This window comes from Gobius niger (genome assembly GCF_951799975.1).
Source record: "Gobius niger genome assembly, chromosome: 14".
NCBI lineage: Eukaryota > Metazoa > Chordata > Actinopteri > Gobiiformes > Gobiidae > Gobius > Gobius niger.
Window position 1 is genome coordinate 28,758,687 of NC_136865.1, and position 22,291 is coordinate 28,780,977.

The window sequence follows — 22,291 nt, forward strand, 5'->3', positions numbered from 1 at the left end:
AATAGCGACATTTTCGTTAAAATCACGTCCATTCGAAGGGTATTTACTTTATATATATATAAAAAAAAATCTTTAAAGTGAACGGTTCTCGAATGAACGGCTCCCTTCAAAGAGCCATAAATCCCATCACTAGATTCTGATTGCTCGGATCCATTTGAGTTTGGCAGGAGCAGCAAACGAGGGTGTCCTGCCCAGACTGATATCCCTGTGTGTAAAATATACAGGGGGGGATCACTCTGGGCGGCCCAGGCTTGTCTCCTTAGAAGGGAAAGAGGGCGGGGTTTAGTGTGGTACGGCCCAAAACAAGTGTCACATGCTTACAAAATATAACAGGCTTTTATAAAGTGGCGGTGAGTCTTCAGAATGTCACTGGGTCTGTTATTTCTGTGTCCTTGCACGAGCGGCTGACGAGGAGACTGACTGAGGTCTCATCTACACCAGGTCACTCAGGCCAAGAGTCGGTCAGTAAGCAGTAATCACTCACCTGCGTGGTTTGGTAATCGTCCTTGTTAAATCCTTTCACCTCCACATCTCTGAAAACCTTGGGCTCTGGGTTTGGGATGCTCAGGTCGCAGTGGTAAATGATGCCTGGACGAAGAAGGTTAAACAAAAGAGTCTTTAACATGTGACTCTTTGTAATTCAATAAAGAACTTTTGATTCTAAAACGACAGAGTGCCTTGAATCCTTTTGCTGACTGTGTTTCATTAAAAAGTTTGTCTCATGAAGAGCGTTTTACTCAGACGGACCTGGAGTGGTGTAGGAGGTGAACTTGTAGAACACCTCAGAGTATTTCTTTTTGCCGCTGACTCCGGACACCATCCCCACGTCCAGGGGCAGGTCCCGCACGAACGCCCCGGTCTCCAGCTCGAACAGCTGCAGCGTGTCCTTCACGTCGTGGAGGAACGTGACCAGCAGGTGGCGCTGGTTCACACAAGTCACAAAGCCTGAGAAAATAAAGATTAATCTTACTTAACAACTACGTAATACAAGTAGAAATGTATTTGAGAAACTGTTTACATTTATTAGTTAAGTATTTCACGTTATTCCTGTCTTTAAACTTTAAAACTTTATTCCGCCTTAAGACAGAATGATGTCAGTGAAAGGCTTTTTATTTTTATTTTTTCCCACTCTTAGATCACTCAGGTCACTGATAAAAATATTGCCTATATTTTGCACAACAAAATTTGAATAATGGATCGAGCCAGATTTAAATTTTGGATCTTGGGTCTGGACACCTTTTATTATATTTTAGTGTAAGTTAACTTAACCCCTTAACTCCCACCTGAACCGAGCACATTTTCTCCAGTTTGGCTTTAACCCCAGTCCAAAAGCTTCTGGAAAAAAGCTGAGAAAATAGCAACAAAACTGAGACGAAAACAATGATGGAAATGTGACAAAAAAAGTGAGAATACATTGACAAAAAAGTGATAAAAAAATTGATGAAAAAGTGGCAAAAATGTCACAAGAAATTGACAAAAAAAATTACGAAAAATGAATAATAAAACAAATAATAAAATGACAAATGTGACAAAATGTGACAAAAATGTGATAAAAATTTGACAAAAAAATTACAAAAATTTGACCAAAAAATGGCAAAAAAATGACAAAAAATTGACAAAAAAGTAACAAAAATGAGTTGAATACCCAACAAAAAAATGATGGAAAAACAATCTGATGACGTAAGGAAAAAGATCCTCGGTTCAGGCGGGAGTTACGAGGTTAAGTACTGTATACAGAGTGTTGTAGCATCTCTTGTCCAGCAGGTGGCAGTCCTACTTTACCTTTGCACAAGAGAACAGACATTTATACTGTCACCAAAACAAAACATGCTTTAGTAGATCAGTGCAAACGTGCAAACACATACTTGATTAAATTAGTTTTATGTCACAAGTTATATGTTTATAAGTCTGAGTTTCAAGGTTTATTAGACACATTTTAGTCTTTGTGAACCAGAAAACGATTCGATTACTAAAATAGTTGTCGACTATTTCAATTATTGATTAGTCGTCGATTAATCGATGAGTCGTTTTAGCCCTAGACCAAACCTCTTCAAATCTCACTGCCTTTAATCAACATCTCTTCAAATGCTCATATTTAACCTCTTAACTCCCGCCTGAACCGAGAGCATTTTCTCCAGTTCAGCTTTACCCAAATCCTGTAGGCCAGTGTAACGCCTCATTTGAAAGCTAAGACCTACAAAACTAAATTGATCTTTTTCCTCACATCATCAGATTTTGTTTCATCACTTTTTCGATTTTTTTTGTCCATTTTTAGTCACTTTTTTGTCAAATTATTCGAATTTTTTTGTCAAATTCGTATCACTTTTTTGTCAGTTTTGTGTCACTTTTTCGTCCATTTGTTCTCAATTTTTCGTCAATTTTTTTTTCACTTTTTTGTCAAATTTTTGTCCATTTTTGTCACTTTTTCGTCCATTTTTTCTCACTTTTTTCACATTTTCATCCTTGTTTTCGTCTCAGCTTTGTTGCTATTTTCACACCGTTTTTCCAGAAGCTTTTGGATTCGGGCAAAGCTGGAGAAAATGTGCTCGGTTCAGGTGGGAGTTAAGGGGTTATTGGTATTTATGGGGTGTAATGTGTGGCTTTGAGCAGTATTTAAGCAGTATGGGCATTTTGATGCAAGTACTGGGTTTTAGTTGCTATTTTGTTTTGCCGTTGCCTGTTATACAACAATCCCTAATATTTGGATGATGACTGTATTATGACGAATCCGTTGTTTTGTAACTTGCAACAGAAACTTATCCATAACCAACAACAGCTCAAGAATCTCATAATAAAGTGTTTCCGTCACGCATTCTTCAAAAACCTGGCATCTCTAAAATGACCAATGACCGTTTCCTTATTTCCCCGACGATTGTTCCCGTAATAAATGACTCCCGCTGCGTAAAGCGCAGGTTTCCCTTTTCGGTCAGAGTTCCCTTTGACGAACTGTCAAACCACAAACATCCCAAAAAAACCCACATCATCGAAACAAACGGGAGAGAAATGCAGAAAAAGGGTTTTGCAACATTTCAGCGGCAGAATTAAGGAACTGGGTTTGAAGTATTTTCACATCAGTGACTTGTCGTTGCAACGTTACAAAACAAATATTTTCTTATATAAATGTGAGTCTGGTTTGTTAAACGCTCTCCCCAAGTTTAAAGGGGCCAAATGGAGTTTAAAAATGTTAAAATTAAGTATTAACCTCTTAACTCCCACCTGAACTGCTCCAGTTTGGCTTAACCCAAATCTATAAGTTTCTTGAAGAAAAAAAAAAGGAAAAAAGGACAAAATAGCAACAAAAATTATACAAAATGAGCATGAAAATGGAACAAAAAAGCCAAGAAGAAAAGTTACAAAAAAGTGATGAAAAAGTGACAACAATGTAACAAAAAAGTGTCAAAAATGTGTGACGAAAATGCAACAAAAAAGGCACAAAAAATGACAAAATGCAACAAAAGAATAACAGAAAAGTGATGAAAAAGTGATGGAAAAAGTGACAAAAAGGTGATGAAAATGCAACAAAAGAGCCGCAAAATGCCACAGAAAAGTGACAAAAACACAAAGTGAAAAAAAAGTGACGAAAACATATTAAAAAAGCGATGAATAAAAAAGTTTAAAAAGTAAAAAATATATATATATCTGTTTAGATGAGTTTTGTAGATGATGAGTTTTGGTTCAGGTGGGGGTTAAGAGGTTAAACGCTCTCCCCAAGTCTAAAGGGGCTACTGTATATGGAGTTTAAAAATGCTAAAATTAAGTATTTTCCTCTCCCTACATGTTCCAGGCATGTCCTAATGTGTAGAATGAGCTCAGACCTGTTCACCACAACTGCCTCTAAAATCCTGCACTGTCACTCAGAAAGGTGTTAATTCAGGTCGAAAATGCAGTCATGCATGAGCTTAATATAGCAGGTGCAGTTACACGTATGGCCTGTGGTGGCAGTAGTGAGTATAAATGGCCAACTTGCATCCAGCCCCTTTAAGTAACGTTACTTCCAAAACTGCTGATGTGCAATTCTACAAAAACAATTCAATCAACTTTGTGTTTGCTCTTGTTTTGCTGTAGAAGATTACATATCGCTAGTTATCTGTCACTCTATGCTTCCATATGAAAACAAGGCATTTCATGCATAAAAAATGTATTTATTGGGTGTAATGTGTGGCAGTATTTAAGCAGTATGGGCATTTTGATGCAAGTATTGGGTTTTAGTTGCCATTTTGTTTTGTCGTTGCCTGTTACACAATAATCCCTAATATTTGGATGATGACTGTATTATGACGAATCCGTTGTTTTGTAACTTGCAACAGAAACTTATCCATAACCAACAACAGTTCAAGAATCTCTAAAAATGGCCAAAAATAGCAAATACCTAAATAAGGGATATACCCAGGTTTAAATGTATGGTTGATCAGGAAAACATCCGCACACAAGTATAATTTATACTATTCTGACATTAATTCAATGTTTCAGCGCGACGGCTTCATCCGGCAAATCCTTTGAATTAAATGTGTGTCTTTTTTTTTACATTATGGTTTAGTTTTGAGTAAAAAAATGAGTAAAAATTCAAATCTTGCAATGCTTCCCACACATAGATCACCACAGAATCAACACCGGCCGCCACATATTGTGTTTCGTAAAAAAATGAAGGTTTAAAATGCGACAGCCTTAGTGTTAGTGTTTGGTGTGGAAGCACACCGCCACCACCAGCAGCTGTATTAAATTTCTTTTTTAAACTTTATTTAAAAAAAACCCTTTATTTTCCTAATTCAAACGAGCGATCGCGATGTCGTCACATCCGGGGGCCGTGGTAGGCATTTTACATTTGAAGCAAATGATAAGAATCCTATGATAGGCTAAAAACAATGTCCATAAACAGGGCATTGCTTCTCTTGCGCTGTAACAGATCGATCATTTTATAAAACCGAGCTAGAGACCTGGATGTATCAGCTGTTGCCGACCATTCACCAAAACATCTGGCGAAAATTGTGGAAGTAAACAATAACAGCGATCGCTCGTATTAGATTCTCCCCTTTTCTTCCGAAGGGCACCTGGTACACACGATGGAGATCCAGCGAGCCCCTCCGGCCTCCTCCTCATTGTTACGGGTGAGTTTGATCTCTAAAAGTAGTCCTTACTCGACTGCATAAAATGATCCAGTTTTCACCTGCAGCGTCTCACCTTAAATCTCCATTTGGCTGAAAGTTTACTTAGAGTCATTGTAAGTGCTGTGTCTCAGTCTCTGAAGTGTAACTTACTGAGCACGTCCTTGTCGTGCTGCGGGATCAGGGTGCTCCAGTTCTCCCTCTGCGGCCTCTCGATGTCGATGTTGAGGAGACAGTATCGAGGCGTGTCCAGGTTCGAGTGAAACGTGAAAACCGTCCCTTCGTTTGTGACGTATGAAAACTGCGCCTCGAACGTGTCCACCAGTTTGACCCAGGGCAGCAGACCTGAGCAGAACAACACTCACCTCAGTAACCTCGAAACTACGTCATTTTAATCTGAAATCTGCTTTGAGTTGAGGACTCTGACCTGTGATGCCACCGGGCAGCTCCTGGAGGTCGCAGTACCAGAGCTGGTTGACCGGCTGACAGCCTTCAGTGATGGACAAAACTGCATATCTGCCATCGTCTGAGATCTGGGAGAGTAAAATGGGACAAATCCAAATAAATAAAGTTAGAGAACACAACATACATAATAGGGATGGGAATCGAGAACCGGTTCTGATTGAGCAATCCATCGGAACCGTGTGTCTCCTTCATTAACGATGCCTTTTATCGATGACGCTTTGCACTGTAGCCTCTTAACACATTGAGGCCGCGCTGTTTTGGGGATTTAGACTAGAGTGCCAACAATCCAAACCATGTTTCATGATATTTGTAGCACCACAGTGTATTCTATGTTATAGCTCTGGACACATGCTGTGGCTCGTTTGAAAGGTGAGACTCTAAGCTTGTTTAATATGAACTAAACAAAGACTAGTTTTGATCAAAACCACTGATTTTTTTCTAGAAATGGAGATATTGCACGTTTTGTGAGACACTCTCCTTTCTGATTTACTCCCTCTGTCCTCCCTCTGTCCTCCCTCTGTCCTCCCTCTGTCCTCCTCTGTCCTCCTCTGTCCTCCTCTGTCCTCCCTCTGTCCTCCTCTGTCCTCCTCTGTCCTCCCTCTGACCTCCTCTGACCTCCTCTGACCTCCCTCTGTCCTCCTCTGTCCTCCCTCTGTCCTCCCTCTGTCCTCCTCTGTCCTCCTCTGTCCTCCCTCTGTCCTCCTCTGTCCTCCTCTGTCCTCCCTCTGTCCTCCCTCTGTCCTCCTCTGTCCTCCCTCTGTCCTCCTCTGTCCTCCTCTGTCCTCCTCTGTCCTCCTCTGTCCTCCTCTGTCCTCCCTCTGTCCTCCTCTGTCCTCCTCTGTCCTCCTCTGTCCTCCTCTGTCCTCCCTCTGTCCTCCCTCTGTCCTCCCTCTGTCCTCCTCTGACCTCCCTCTGTCCTCCCTCTGTCCTCCCTCTGTCCTCCTCTGTCCTCCTCTGTCCTCCTCTGTCCTCCTCTGTCCTCCTCTGTCCTCCCTCTGTCCTCCTCTGTCCTCCTCTGTCCTCCCTCTGTCCTCCTCTGACCTCCTCTGACCTCCCTCTGTCCTCCTCTGTCCTCCTCTGTCCTCCCTCTGTCCTCCCTCTGTCCTCCTCTGTCCTCCTCTGTCCTCCCTCTGTCCTCCCTCTGTCCTCCTCTGTCCTCCCTCTGTCCTCCTCTGTCCTCCTCTGTCCTCCTCTGTCCTCCTCTGTCCTCCTCTGTCCTCCTCTGTCCTCCCTCTGTCCTCCTCTGTCCTCCTCTGTCCTCCTCTGTCCTCCCTCTGTCCTCCTCTGTCCTCCTCTGTCCTCCTCTGTCCTCCTCTGTCCTCCTCTGTCCTCCTCTGTCCTCCTCTGTCCTCCTCTGTCCTCCTCTGTCCTCCCTCTGACCTCCCTCTGTCCTCCCTCTGTCCTCCCTCTGTCCTCCTCTGTCCTCCCTCTGTCCTCCCTCTGTCCTCCCTCTGTCCTCCTCTGTCCTCCCTCTGTCCTCCCTCTGACCTCCCTCTGTCCTCCTCTGTCCTCCCTCTGTCCTCCCTCTGTCCTCCCTCTGTCCTCCCTCTGTCCTCCTCTGTCCTCCTCTGTCCTCCCTCTGTCCTCCTCTGTCCTCCTCTGTCCTCCCTCTGTCCTCCCTCTGACCTCCCTCTGTCCTCCTCTGTCCTCCCTCTGTCCTCCCTCTGTCCTCCCTCTGACCTCCCTCTGTCCTCCTCTGTCCTCCCTCTGTCCTCCTCTGTCCTCCTCTGTCCTCCTCTGTCCTCCCTCTGTCCTCCTCTGTCCTCCTCTGTCCTCCCTCTGTCCTCCCTCTGTCCTCCTCTGTCCTCCCTCTGTCCTCCTCTGTCCTCCTCTGTCCTCCTCTGTCCTCCTCTGTCCTCCCTCTGTCCTCCCTCTGTCCTCCCTCTGTCCTCCTCTGTCCTCCCTCTGTCCTCCTCTGTCCTCCCTCTGTCCTCCCTCTGTCCTCCTCTGCCCTCCCTCTGTCCTCCTCTGTCCTCCCTCTGTCCTCCCTCTGTCCTCCCTCTGACCTCCCTCTGTCCTCCTCTGTCCTCCCTCTGTCCTCCCTCTGTCCTCCCTCTGTCCTCCTCTGTCCTCCTCTGTCCTCCCTCTGTCCTCCTCTGTCCTCCCTCTGTCCTCCTCTGTCCTCCCTCTGTCCTCCCTCTGTCCTCCTCTGTCCTCCCTCTGTCCTCCTCTGTCCTCCCTCTGTCCTCCCTCTGTCCTCCCTCTGACCTCCCTCTGTCCTCCTCTGTCCTCCCTCTGTCCTCCCTCTGTCCTCCTCTGTCCTCCCTCTGTCCTCCCTCTGTCCTCCCTCTGTCCTCCTCTGTCCTCCCTCTGTCCTCCCTCTGTCCTCCCTCTGTCCTCCCTCTGTCCTCCTCTGTCCTCCTCTGTCCTCCCTCTGTCCTCCTCTGTCCTCCTCTGTCCTCCCTCTGTCCTCCTCTGTCCTCCCTCTGTCCTCCTCTGTCCTCCCTCTGTCCTCCCTCTGTCCTCCTCTGTCCTCCCTCTGTCCTCCTCTGTCCTCCCTCTGTCCTCCCTCTGTCCTCCCTCTGACCTCCCTCTGTCCTCCTCTGTCCTCCTCTGTCCTCCCTCTGTCCTCCCTCTGTCCTCCTCTGTCCTCCTCTGTCCTCCTCTGTCCTCCCTCTGTCCTCCTCTGTCCTCCTCTGTCCTCCCTCTGTCCTCCCTCTGACCTCCCTCTGACCTCCCTCTGTCCTCCTCTGTCCTCCTCTGTCCTCCTCTGTCCTCCCTCTGTCCTCCCTCTGTCCTCCCTCTGTCCTCCTCTGTCCTCCTCTGTCCTCCTCTGACCTCCCTCTGTCCTCCTCTGTCCTCCTCTGTCCTCCCTCTGTCCTCCCTCTGTCCTCCCTCTGTCCTCCTCTGTCCTCCCTCTGTCCTCCCTCTGTCCTCCCTCTGTCCTCCTCTGTCCTCCCTCTGTCCTCCCTCTGTCCTCCCTCTGTCCTCCCTCTGTCCTCCTCTGTCCTCCCTCTGTCCTCCCTCTGTCCTCCCTCTGTCCTCCTCTGTCCTCCTCTGTCCTCCTCTGTCCTCCCTCTGTCCTCCCTCTGTCCTCCCTCTGTCCTCCCTCTGTCCTCCTCTGTCCTCCCTCTGTCCTCCCTCTGTCCTCCTCTGTCCTCCTCTGTCCTCCCTCTGTCCTCCTCTGTCCTCCCTCTGTCCTCCTCTGACCTCCCTCTGTCCTCCTCTGTCCTCCCTCTGTCCTCCCTCTGTCCTCCCTCTGTCCTCCCTCTGTCCTCCCTCTGTCCTCCCTGTGTCCTCCTCTGTCCTCCTCTGTCCTCCCTCTGTCCTCCTCTGTCCTCCCTCTGTCCTCCTCTGTCCTCCCTCTGTCCTCCCTCTGTCCTCCCTCTGTCCTCCTCTGTCCTCCTCTGTCCTCCCTCTGTCCTCCTCTGTCCTCCCTCTGTCCTCCTCTGTCCTCCTCTGTCCTCCTCTGTCCTCCTCTGTCCTCCTCTGTCCTCCCTCTGTCCTCCCTCTGTCCTCCTCTGTCCTCCCTCTGTCCTCCTCTGTCCTCCTCTGTCCTCCTCTGTCCTCCTCTGTCCTCCTCTGTCCTCCCTCTGTCCTCCTCTGTCCTCCCTCTGTCCTCCTCTGTCCTCCTCTGTCCTCCCTCTGTCCTCCTCTGTCCTCCTCTGTCCTCCCTCTGTCCTCCTCTGTCCTCCCTCTGTCCTCCCTCTGTCCTCCCTCTGTCCTCCCTCTGTCCTCCTCCGTCCTCCCTCTGTCCTCCTCTGTCCTCCTCTGTCCTCCTCTGTCCTCCTCTGTCCTCCCTCTGTCCTCCTCTGTCCTCCCTCTGTCCTCCTCTGTCCTCCTCTGTCCTCCTCTGTCCTCCTCTGTCCTCCTCTGTCCTCCCTCTGTCCTCCCTCTGTCCTCCTCTGTCCTCCCTCTGTCCTCCTCTGTCCTCCTCTGTCCTCCTCTGTCCTCCTCTGTCCTCCTCTGTCCTCCCTCTGTCCTCCTCTGTCCTCCCTCTGTCCTCCTCTGTCCTCCTCTGTCCTCCCTCTGTCCTCCTCTGTCCTCCTCTGTCCTCCCTCTGTCCTCCTCTGTCCTCCCTCTGTCCTCCCTCTGTCCTCCCTCTGTCCTCCCTCTGTCCTCCTCCGTCCTCCCTCTGTCCTCCCTCTGTCCTCCTCCGTCCTCCCTCTGTCCTCCTCTGTCCTCCTCTGTCTGCTTTGTCAAACGCTCCAGAGAGCGAGAGAGAAGTGTCGACTCTACAGCTTTGCTGCACAACACAACGCCCCATCAGACAAAAAAAAGAGAAGAAACGCAATAATGTATATAAAATGTCCAGATCGTGAAGTTTTCGATAGTCATTTATTTCACGTCTGTTCATCACAGAGTTGCCAAAATCACACGTAAGGTGTATTAGAGTGTCTAGTTTCGTAATTAAACAAAACCTGCAAAACTGCTGTTTTTGGCACTCAATGTTTTAATAATATAAACCTGCAGGCCAGAGGCAGATCCAAGCACCACTTTCACTTCATCACAAACTAAAGTCGCTGATTTAGGATCCACGCACGTCACAACAAGTCCGTCTGAATCTGTCTCCTCTATGCTCACAAATGTGCGACTGTTGCATACTTAAATGTGCATTATTTTTATTGACCCATCGGCCTTTATTTCACCTTTGTTTCCTTCACAGTGGCCTCTACAAAGCTCCAGGATCAATTGTTTTGAGAGTTTCTGGTGGGTTTTCTCTGCTGACGGATCCTCCCCCCAGAAAACCAACAAAACAATTGATCCTGGAGCTTTGTGGTGGTCTCTGTGATGGCACCATGAGAACCCCCCATGCAGCCATTGGGAAACAAAAGGGCCTATTACGCAGGAATATCAAGTTTTTATGATTATCAGTTTTTATTATAATGCACCTTTAAGAACCAAAACAATGAGCACGTGCTGGGACATGTGCTTCTGCGGCGTCGCTTGGCATCATTCAGAAACTTTGCAGATTTGTTTTCTGTCAAGTGCAGGGCAGGGCGTGGGAACTTCCTTTTTTCAAAATGAAATAAAGAACTGTGCACGTTTCAAAACACTTTGACGCAACTTTGGAGATTTAATTTCACACTGTCTTGAAAATAATATCTTTTAAAGGTCGTCCTCCATCGTCAATAAACTGATTCAGATGATTTTGAAGGTTTTGGTCAACTCTTGTAAGTAAGTTGACCGGGATATTGGTAATTTGGGTTTTTATATTTCTCTGTAACTTCCAGGGTCTATGGACGATCGCTGTGAACCATGGATTTGAAACAGCCCACTGTAAATAATCACAGGTGAGTGTGCAGGTCGAAACAACCCATTGAATAATTTGGTTTGGGTGAAGATTGGGTGAAGTTTTCCTGAAGGCATCCATCCACATTATGGGCTGGGCAAAAAAAAAAAGTATGTTTAAAAATCTGCACAGCTCTAATAGGCTGATGCCTTCTGATAATCTGTTAATCACGCCCACCGGGAAACCATTGAGCTCATGCTCGCTCCCAGACTATGTCTTTGAAATATCCATGAAAAAGCATGTCATTTGGCAGGCCAGGCAACATTAAGTGTATGCACAAATTGGAAATAAATTGCAGAGTAATAAAAAATAAATATAGGCCTAGGATTAATGCCTATACAGTGGCTTCTAACTTTTTTTTTTCTTTTAAAGTACCGTTTAAGTACCCAGGGTTTCCTGCAGAGCTTTCCCGTGGGCTGCCACCTTAACATCTTCTTCTTCAAAGTTTTTTTTAAAATAAAAAACTGTTTGTATTTATTATTGGTGGCTCGACAGACACCACCTCAACTACCAAATTTCCTAGGGAAACCCTGGCACCGGATCACCAAGTATTGATAAGAGTAGTAGTAGTGGTATCGATAAATCCTTAACGATACCCATCCCTAATCGTGTCACTGATGATTGGAAAACCCTTGTGAAATTATCCAGCACTGCTGAAAACTGTTGTGCTGATCACAGAAGCTGTAGAACTGGCCTGGGTGACCCCAAACTTTAGGAAAGGTAGTGCAGGGGAGGGAAATCGCCCAGCTCTACCCACAATACAAAACGATTCGGAACGAGGAACACGGCTTCACCAGGGAATTTTGACGTGATCAGGAAGGGCACATTGAACATCAACATTCTGTGAGAATAATACGCCTCCATCACAGCATGTTTGCCACTGAAACAGGTCGCGGAGGCAAAACTTCCGATCCAGCCCTCGATCCAGCCTCCTTTGGGCGTCTCACACCCTCCTTTTGGGCAGAAGCAACAAAATCCATTATTGAAATAGTTGCATGACTTTGTTTTCAAACTTTGAGTCTGTAAAGTGTTTTTACAAAGCAGAAAGCAGCTCAACTCTTATTGTTACCAATAGTTTAAATCAGTTTGGAAATAAAACATAAAAGGACTCTCTGTCTCTCTCTCACTTCCTCAATCCCTGCTCGTGTCCCTCGATTACAATAGAATCCTTTGTTACAGCTGTACTCTCCTCAACATCGCCCCACGGTTTTCAAAAAAGGAAGTTCCCACGCCCTGCCCAGCCCTGAAAACTCACAGTTCCTAAACACTTGAGTTGTAACTTACAGTGACGGAGCTGTGCCATTTGGGGTGATCGGGAAACTCGGCCACGAGGATGTCCTCCGACTGCTGCGTCCCGACCACGTGATAGAACAACTTCTGGTTCATGTTGGACGTCGTCTCTGTGCCTGAAATAACAATCAGAAAATAACAAGCTTTAGTTCAGGATCGTACTCTCCATCTGTCCACCGTTGGGTCACCCTGGCCAGCATCTTTCAGGGGGTCAGGGAAACCGTAGCACCTGAAGGAAACCTGGCTGCCTTCAGTCTCCTCTGATCCTCTGAAACGGTACAGCGCCTCCTCTTTTAGCTTTTTAGCTTTGAAGACAAAGATTGGCTGTGTCTGAAGCCACACTATTCCCGTTATCAGGCTCTCTCAAACTGTGGACCTCAAGGTTATTTGGTCAGAAACACAGTGGCTCTTCTGCGCGCTCAATTTTATTGCCATAGAGATTAACAGTGCTTGTTACATTCCCATAAGTGCAGTTAAAGCTTTGGCCAGAAGGGGCAGCGTTTACAGTCTGCTGGAATAGCAGCAGAAGTATCTATCTCCCTTTAGACACAGATACCAATAATAAGCTCTTGTGGTCCTTGTATCAAAATCATTGTATAGTGATAGATGATAGAACCATTTTCCTGGTGCTGAAGACATGAAGCTCCTCTTATTGGAAAATGAATAGCTCTCTTTTGAAACATAGTGATGAAAATAAATCGGCAGACTAATCCAACCTCACTATTTAAATGTTTACAGTTTTAGTGCAATCAGCACAGAATACATTTTTTCAAGTTCAAGAACCCCTGCCCTATAACGCGCACTACATCGGAGTTTAGCAAACATATTGTAGCTGTAGTCACTCTTGGCCACCGGGCTCAGTCCTGCATGTCATTACTCAAACGGAAACGGAAAAGTGGAAGAAAATGGATGGATGGATTTAACACTTTTACTCGTTCTGACCGTCACTTTTGCCGCCCTGTGGGGGGTAGCAGTTGTAGAAGATGCCCTTCCCGTCGTGGGTCCAGGCGAGGCAGCTGAATTTGACCCTCTCCAGAACCTCAGGGAGTTTCTCCAGGTCTCCATCCGCCTTCATGAAGTGCACCGTGACCCAGTCAGAGCCGCTGCTGCTCAGGCCGTAGGCGAAGAACCGGCAGTCCTCGGACAAGCGGCCCACTGTGGGACGACAGAGACACTCAGACTGTGGGACGACAGAGACACTCAGACTGCAGGAAGACAGAGACACTCAGACTGTGGGAAGACAGAGACACTTAGACTGTGGGACGACAGAGACACTCAGACTGTGGGAAGACAGAGACACTCAGACTGCGGGACGACAGAGACACTCACACTGCGGGAAGACAGAGACACTCAGACTGTGGGACGACAGAGACACTCAGACTGCAGGAAGACAGAGACACTCACACTGCGGGACGACAGAGACACTCAGACTGTGGGACGACAGAGACACTCAGACTGTGGGACGACAGAGACACTCAGACTGTGGGACGACAGAGACACTCAGACTGTGGGACGACAGAGACACTCAGACTGCAGGAAGACAGAGACACTCACACTGCGGGACGACAGAGACACTCAGACTGCGGGAAGACAGAGACACTCAGTCTGTGGGAAGAGACACTCAGACTGCGGGAAGACAGAGACACTCAGTCTGTGGGAAGAGACACTCAGACTGCGGGACGACAGAGACACTCAGACTGTGGGAAGAGAGAGACACTCAGACTGTGGGACGACAGAGACACTCAGACTGCAGGAAGACAGAGACACTCAGACTGCGGGACGACAGAGACACTCAGACTGCGGGAAGACAGAGACACTCAGACTGTGGGAAGAGACACTCAGACTGCGGGACGACAGAGACACTCAGACTGCGGGACGACAGAGACACAGACTGCGGGAAGACAGAGACACTCAGACTGTGGGAAGACAGAGACACTCAGACTGTGGGAAGACAGAGACACTCAGACTGTGGGACGACAGAGACACTCAGACTGTGGGAAGACAGAGACACTCAGACTGTGGGACGACAGAGACACTCAGACTGTGGGAAGACAGAGACACTCAGACTGTGGGACGACAGAGACACTCAGACTGTGGGAAGAGAGACACTCAGACTGTGGGAAGAGAGACACTCAGACTGTGGGACGACAGAGACACTCAGACTGTGGGATGACAGAGACACTCAGACTGCGGGAAGACAGAGACACTCAGACTGTGGGACGACAGAGACACTCAGACTGCGGGAAGACAGAGACACTCAGACTGTGGGACGACAGAGACACTCAGACTGTGGGACGACAGAGACACTCAGTCTGTGGGACGACAGAGACACTCAGACTGTGGGAAGACAGAGACAGACTGCGGGAAGACAGAGACACTCAGACTGTGGGACGACAGAGACACTCAGACTGTGGGAAGACAGACACTCAGACTGTGGGACGAGAGACACTCAGAGGAATAAAAACATTGTAAAAGAGGCAGGTATCATGAGGTTGCTTTTCTCTTGCTCCTTTTCATTGAAGCTGCCTGTGGAGCGACTGCAAATGTTGAGCCGACACTGAGCCCTCAGACAGGAGCAACAGTGTTTTTCATTTCATTTCTTTGAACTTTATTTAACCACCTCTTTTACAGGGGCGTCCTGGCCCCAAAGGAGAACCTAATATACATGCTCTTAGTGGTAGGGGAAACTGGAGCACCTGGAGAAAAGGTCCCGTAAAATGCATGATTATTTATGAAATGACGCCGAGTCTGACTCACTCTTCAGCGCCACGGTGCCGTCCTCAGACAGAGCGTTGGGGTCGAAGAAAACCGAGGCCGGAGCGTCCAGAGAGTCCTGAACGTACAGCACGCTCTGGTTCTGGAGGCCTTTGTTGTGGAAGTAAAAGTACCTGCAACACAATCACACGCAGTAACATTTATATAAACTCAACTGTAGATTTAGTGGAGTTTTATCTCAACAGAAAACAGTCATGTTTCTTGTACTGAGTGTGACGCTGCAGTACCTGTCTCCTCGCCTGAAGGGGGTGCTGTACTTGGGATAGTCGTAGAGCTCGGTCAGACGCTGCTGGAACTTCTCTCTGACTTTGCACTGCTCAAGAAACGGCATCGTGATTTTGTTCTGCTCCTCCACGAAGGCCTGAGACACGGGACACCCAGGGGAAACGTTAAAGGACAAAAAACAGGATTATTAGCACTACTTTTAAATGTTTATTTTATGAAACCTCTGCTAGAAACTAATGAAGTGCAGCTCAAATACTCTGCAGAATCCCTTGTTTGCTTATTAAAACCGTGTATTCCCCTTCTTTTTTTCAAAACTAATTAATATTAAGAGTTTGAAAGAATGATGGAGGCTGATTAGCTAAGTGGTAACTCATGACCATAAAACAAACCGAAGATTTATATAATGCATGAGACACATTAGACAGGTTTTTCCTGCTTTGACATTTTTGCGAGATGTTTGTTATTACAGATCCGTGTGCAGAGGAGAGGACACATAAAACAAGCAGGAAGGATTTACATAACTGATGCTATTACACTATAGAGTCGAGAAGCCAAGAAGAGCAACACAAAAAAACATGAACTGTCTTTTATTCCTTGAGCTTTAACATTGTTTTACGAATCTGTTTTATAGATGTTTTTATTCATTTTTTTGTATATAGCTGTTTTTAATTTTATTCTATTGTAATTGACACATTTCAGGTTAAACATTTTGTTCTTTGCTGCTACGTCAAATGTAATAAACACAAACCTAAACCTAGTTTATATATTGAGGCAGGAGAATATCACGATAACTAATCTTGTTATATGGCTCAGAAACTAACTCTAAAGCTTAAAAAAGTTAGAAAGTAAAAAAGCAAAAAAGTGACAAAACTCAACAAAATAGTGTTGAAAATAAGATGGAAAAAGATGTGAAAAAAGTGACGACAACAACGCGAGGAGAAAGATCTGTTTAGATCAGTTTTGTAGGTCTTAGCTTTCAAATGAGGTGTTGCACTGGCCTAGAGGCTGTGAGACTCCAGTCCAGAAGCTTTTAGAATTGGGTAAAGTCGAACTGGAGAAATTGCACTTGGTTAAAGCAGGTGGTAAGAGGTTAAATCAAATAATGATTTTGTTTCTCGGGTTTGTTTTGGACTCGGGTCGACAATTCAAGCTTAGTGGTCAGGTCCTGATCTAAGCTCTATTATGACGATCAAGAGAAGTCAAAAACCTTCACTTATACTTTGAAATTGTATGTTTGTGTTACTGAATACTTGCCTTAAAATGTATTTTGTAACGTATTCCATTACTCTGTCTAATCAGAGAACTGTATTCTGAACACTTTGAATACTTTCACATCGATTGGCATTACATTTATGTATAAATATTGCGTACAATTTCATTTCATTTCATTTGTTTCAAGGATAGCCCCGTTGAGATGAACCATCTCTTTTTCAAGGGGGTCCTGAACACAAAATAACGAAACATAGCAAGTATTGTCACATACATACAACAGTCACATACACATAACAACATAACATCACAAGGTCTCATGTCTTGTTCCCCATCCCCGCCCACCCCACCAATGCCCTCACTTTCAATACAAAACAATATTATATATAAAGAGAAAATAAATTAACATAAGAAGAGGGATAATAGAAAAGAAATTGGACATTTGGAAAAAATGGTAACATTGACATTGACATTTTAGATTATTGTACAAAGATGTTTTGAATATATGTAAAGATGTCGTTGATCTAAGTTCTATTGATAAATGATTCCAGTCAGATGGGGCTTTATAACGAAAGGCTCTCCTGCCTGCCTCCTTTTTTACATGTGGCACTCGATAGAACGGTTGGTCCAGATCTCCAAGTGCGTATGATGACGTAAAAGGAACCAAATGCTGTTTTAAATATGTAGGATAATCATATCGGATACATTTATAAACTAGTATAATCCAGTGGAGCCGTCTTCTGTCTTTGGGTTGTAGCCAGTCAAGTGTGTTGTACATAGTACAGTGATGAGTCAAATAATTACATCGAATCACAAATCTGCAGAGCGAGTTTGTGAGTGTTGTCAGTGGTTTAAGAACAGCATCTGTGGTGTTTTGGTAAACAATGTCTCCATAGTCGATTATTGGTAGTATGAGTTGCTGAGCTATTCTTTTCCTGATATCGAGGGTAAAACAATTGATAGATCTATATAGTTGACCAAGACAAGCGTTTACTTTATTAGTCACATATTCAATATGTTTTTTATAGGTTAGTTCTTGGTCAAGACATAGTCCTAAATATTTAAATTCATCAATTACAAAAATGAACACCTGTTATAAACTCACATACCATTAATTAGGAACTCAAAAACTGTCTTGGCAAATGCACAGGTTCATCATGTGACACATGTGCAGTGTTTGAATGAACTGTGGCATAAGACGTTTCAAATCTTTATTCTATTTTAGGAGCAATTTTTTATAACAATGTTGTGAAATATGGAACTAAATGTAATGATAATGGGATATTCCCTTGATATTTGTAAAGTAACTGTATTCTAAATACTCTCAAATGAAAGGGTAACTTTACCAGAATACTGCTACAAAATGATAATTGTAAATATATGTATTTAGTTACTCCCCAACACTGGACTTATGGATTCACAATTCCCCTCTTTTCTTCTACCTTTTTCATCCGACAACTTGAAAACATTTCCACTTCCCTGCTGTGATTGTTCCACTGTCAATATTCTATGAAACTAAATAATTGTTAGAAAAAAGTAAAACAATGTCCAGTTATTAGTGGAAGACGCCAGCATTATGTTTTAAAGATTTTAACACTCCTCAGCCCTGCAAAATAAAGGCTTTATAAATGTAAATAGAGAATAATAATGTGGAGGAGTGCCTTGTTTTTTTTGTTTTTCTTTTGAGTCTTAGTTCCCCAAACACCAAAGAAGCACCTTCCCCCAATTACTAATTCTATCATTGACTTCCGGAGCACTTTGTCTCGTTTTTTCCCTGTATCAATGTCCTGTTATTTTCAAGCACTTGGTTCTCTCTTTCAGGTCACTCGTCACCACAAGCTGCAGCTGATTACCCTTCATATGATATTTCATTTTGTTTTGTGCTTGAGCACCTTGGTCTCTTCGCTGTCGGGGTCTTCCAGCCAGGCGTACGGGTCGCAGATGTCAGTGCCGTGGTAGTTCTGCACCTGGTAAAACACAAAGGGAAAGCTCACAAAGTCTGACACAACAAAGGCACGTGCCCAAAGGCGTTCACGCTTTCATAATCAATTGTTTGTAGTAGCGGCGAAATTCATTAGAAGGAAGGAGCTTCTGTGGAAAAGTGTTTGAGGCAAACCACAAACCGAAGACAACTGTTACAACAATATTATTATCTAAACTCACACAGGGCTGATTCAAATGTTCAGTGTTTGCATATGGGTGCGTTTGGGCATTATTTCTCATGGAGGAAAACTTAAATTTTCCAGGGATCTTGATAGAAAAAAATCACTATTTCAAATGACAATATCTCAAATCCAAGGCTGCTTTTTTGTCACTCTTTTGTCTTATTTTCTCCGTAATGTTATTGTTGCTTTACTGGCACATTTTTGATGCTGATCACTTTTTTGTTGTGTTTATGTCTCTTCTTTGTTACATTTTCATCCATTAATTCCATCATTCATGTTTTCTTTTTTAGCTAATATTACTCAATGGAAATGCTGCAAAGATGGCGGATCTCCATGCTAACTTCTTGATTATGCAGAGTAAATAAATGTATCTATTTCTTAAATACAAAAGGGGGAAGGCGCTAACAAGCTGAAGCTCCTGCCTACTCCTTTTCAGCATCATATCCACGTTATTTATTTATTTACTTATTAAAAAAATGAAAAAATTGAATTGAATTGAAGTTCACTTTATTTAGGAACTACTGCGTGTGTAGGTGTGTGTTTACACTTAGGCATAATAATAAAGTTTATTCTATCTTAACTTCACACATTGAATATAGCATGTTAGCATAATGCACGGGTAGGCAAGTTTATGTCTTGGAGGGATTTTCTTCATTGCCAAATCACCAAGAGCCAAACCTCACCACTGAAGCCCAAAGTAAAGAAACATTGTCACCACTGAGATTAAGAATCCCCTTTTTCAGGGGAGTCCTGGCCCCAGAGGGGAATCTATTGTACATGTTTTTAGTGGTAGGGGAAACCGGAGTACCCGGAGGAAGCCTACGCAGGCACGGGGAGAACATGCAAACTCCACACAGAAAGGCCCCGTCCAGGTGGGAATCGAACCCGGGACCTTCTAGCTGTGAGGCGTGAGCGCTAACCGCTGCGCCACCGTTTCTTTTTAGAAACAAAATTGCATTATCTGCAGATGGAGCAGATGGAAAAAAATATATATATTATGATTTGTCTTGCATAAAATTGCTAATGGGAAACACTAATATGTAAAAAGACTTTATTATGTCAATTTCACCTTTAAATCTAAGGGTTCACCTTCTCCTGCTCTTAGGGTAAAATGAGCCTCAAAACCACTTTTATTTTGAAGATCAACATCTTAAAAACAAACTCCAGGTGTTTTTTTTTATCACAAAAGGTCTGTAAATAGTAAATTATTGTATTGATATTATTTCTGTTTTTACACAATAACCACCAAATCAAAAACAGGCTCATCTTCCCCCACTCCCCCCGACTCCAGCAGGTACTTGATCTCTTATTTGTGTAATGATATTTATCAAATTTATCTTGAGGGCCAGAGGTTCTATGCTGGAGGGCCGGATTTGGCCCCTGGGCCTGACGTTGCCTAGCCTGACAAAATATCACAAGTTATCTTTTTATTTGTTGTGCAGTTTGAAATGATTTGAGCGCACAGCAGCATGGGTATTGCTGGGTTGCAGGTTCTACAATGTGATGATGTCATCGGACCCAGCGGGGGGGGGCAGGAGCCAGTTTTTCCAATAGAGTTCAGGAATGTGACGTCATATCGCTAAGCATTATGGGATTAGCAGCCATTGTAAACTAATGGAGATTTTAAAAGTTAAAATACTGGAGTTATTGTTCACATTAAAACACTTGGAGACCACAGTGTGTTAGATGTATTTACCAGCAGTATCTCAGCAGCTAACGGAGTCGTTCCACTGTTTTTTTCTCCACTTTTTATACTGTTTTTAGCTAATGCTAGTCTATGGAAATGTATGCTAACAGCAGCAAAGATGGCCGATCTCCATGGTAACTGTGGACATTCCCGAACTCTATTAACAGCATTACACTTTAAGAAGTTGTAGCTAAAAAGAAAATATATTGATTTAAAAAAAATATCATTAATATCAGTCACTGGGTCCATGATCTCTCTGTACAAGACCAAGCATTTCCTCAAAAACAAAATATTTTTTCCTCTATAGAGTTCGGGAATGTGACGTCATATCGCTAAGCATTATGGGATTAGCAGCAATTGTAAACCAATGGAGATTTTAGAAGTTAAAATACTGGAGCTATTGTTCACATTAAAACACATGGACACCACAGTGAGTTAGCTGCTGAGTTACTGCTGGTAAATACATCTAACGGAGCTGTTCCACGGCTATTTTCTCAACTTTATAAACTGTTTTTAGCTAATGTTAGTCAATGGAAATGTATGCTAACAGCTGCAAAGATGGCGGATCTCCATGGTAACTGTAGACTTTCCCGAACTCTATTAACAGCATTACACTTTAAGAAGTTGTAGCTAAAAAGAAAATATATTGATTTAAAAAAAATATCATTAATATCAGTCACTGGGTCCATGATCTCTCTGTACAAGACCAAGCATTTCCTCAAAAACAAAATATTTTTTCCTCAGTATAATAGAGTTCGGGAAAGTCTACAGTTACCATGGAGATCGGCCATCTTTGCAGCTGTTAGCATACATTTCCATTGACTAACATTAGCTAAAACAGTTTATAAAGTGGAGGAAATAGCCGTGGAACAGCTCCGTTAGCTGCTGAGATACTGCTGGTAAATACATCTAACTCACTGTGGTGTCCAAGTGTTTTAATGTGAACAATAACTCCAGTATTTTAACTTTTAAAATCTTCAATAGTTTACAATTGCTGCTAATCCCATAATGCTTAGCGATATGACGTCACATTCCCGAACTCTATTATCACTTTATTGGCAGTGCGTGGTTATTAGCTGTGCATATGGCAACTCTACTTTAATATCTTGAATAGATCTTTTCTTTTAATGTAATGTGTTAATAATCATTCTTACGTGTTATAGACTGCCTTTACCTGGTATTGTATGAATTATGCTCTTCTAACAAACCTGCCTAGCCTGATTAATTCTCCTTCATTGTTTTTGCATCTGCATGAACTTGCTAGCTCAGCAACTGGATTAGCCGGACTGACAGTTAATTAACGTTAGTTTAATTTTCTCACGAAAGACGCGGCTCTTTTCATTCTCCCGCCAGCCAAACTGACTCACTATCCTTTCTTTTCCCTGGTATCGTTTTATAATGTGCACCTGCTCGAACACAAGGCGTTGACCACAAGCTTTCCGAAGTAAACAGTGTTAGCAACAAGTGTCAAACATCCAGCGCACAAACAAACCTTGCTCTCGTCTCGTCTCGCGCCGGGATAAACGTACGCCATGTTGGAGCGGCAAAAACGCTTTAGAGACGCGTCTGTCGGTGTGTTTTTAAGTGGGTTTGTCGTCGTGGATCTGTGTAAATCTGTGTAAAAAAAGACAAGCGCAGAAATGAAAGTGAAAGGTTTGTACTCCGCGCTCGTGTTTCCAGGAAATGCCGCGTCACGGTGCGTCACGGTGCGTCAAGGGGCGTGTGCGTGGTGACGTGACGCTCGAGGTGAGGATGGCGGTAAATGAGTAGAAAAAGTGATAAAACTGTTTCGAGTGTAGCCATTAATACGGTCATTACAGATTGAAACTCCTGCTGACACAATACAGGAAAGTGTGAAGGATGATTCAGATCCTCCTGGGACAAAAAAAAAAAAGGTTTATTTATTTTGATTTCTTTGACTTGTCGCTTTCGGCCCAGGATCGCGCCATTGTGGAGGGTAAACGTTATTGCCCGTGTTCTTCTATATGGGACGCTGAGTGATTCTTTATGTTAGTAAAACAGAAGAGTTTGCTGTAAGAAAAGGGTGAGCAGTTGTTGCCTGAAAGGTTGTTATTGCAATTCGGACCAAAATTTGACAGAGTTGACTGAAAGGGTTAATCAAATATACAGTATGGTTAAA

General features: G+C 44.2%; 1 protein-coding gene across 1 annotated transcript in view; it reads right to left on the reverse strand.

Moving 5' to 3' along the window:
• Positions 1-21,818, reverse strand: part of LOC306973865 (prolyl endopeptidase) — a 33,159-nt gene extending 11,341 nt beyond the window's left edge. The window contains exons 1-10 of the mRNA XM_079570928.1: positions 21,644-21,818; positions 18,192-18,266; positions 15,093-15,226; positions 14,848-14,978; positions 13,033-13,245; positions 12,085-12,206; positions 5,530-5,635; positions 5,256-5,447; positions 748-945; positions 485-588 (exon numbers count right to left, since the gene is read on the reverse strand). Of these exons, the coding sequence (XP_079427054.1) occupies positions 485-588; positions 748-945; positions 5,256-5,447; positions 5,530-5,635; positions 12,085-12,206; positions 13,033-13,245; positions 14,848-14,978; positions 15,093-15,226; positions 18,192-18,266; positions 21,644-21,685 (1,317 nt within the window). The 5' untranslated portion in view covers positions 21,686-21,818. The remainder of the gene's footprint in view (positions 1-484; positions 589-747; positions 946-5,255; positions 5,448-5,529; positions 5,636-12,084; positions 12,207-13,032; positions 13,246-14,847; positions 14,979-15,092; positions 15,227-18,191; positions 18,267-21,643) is intronic.
• Positions 21,819-22,291: the final 473 nt, after the last annotated feature.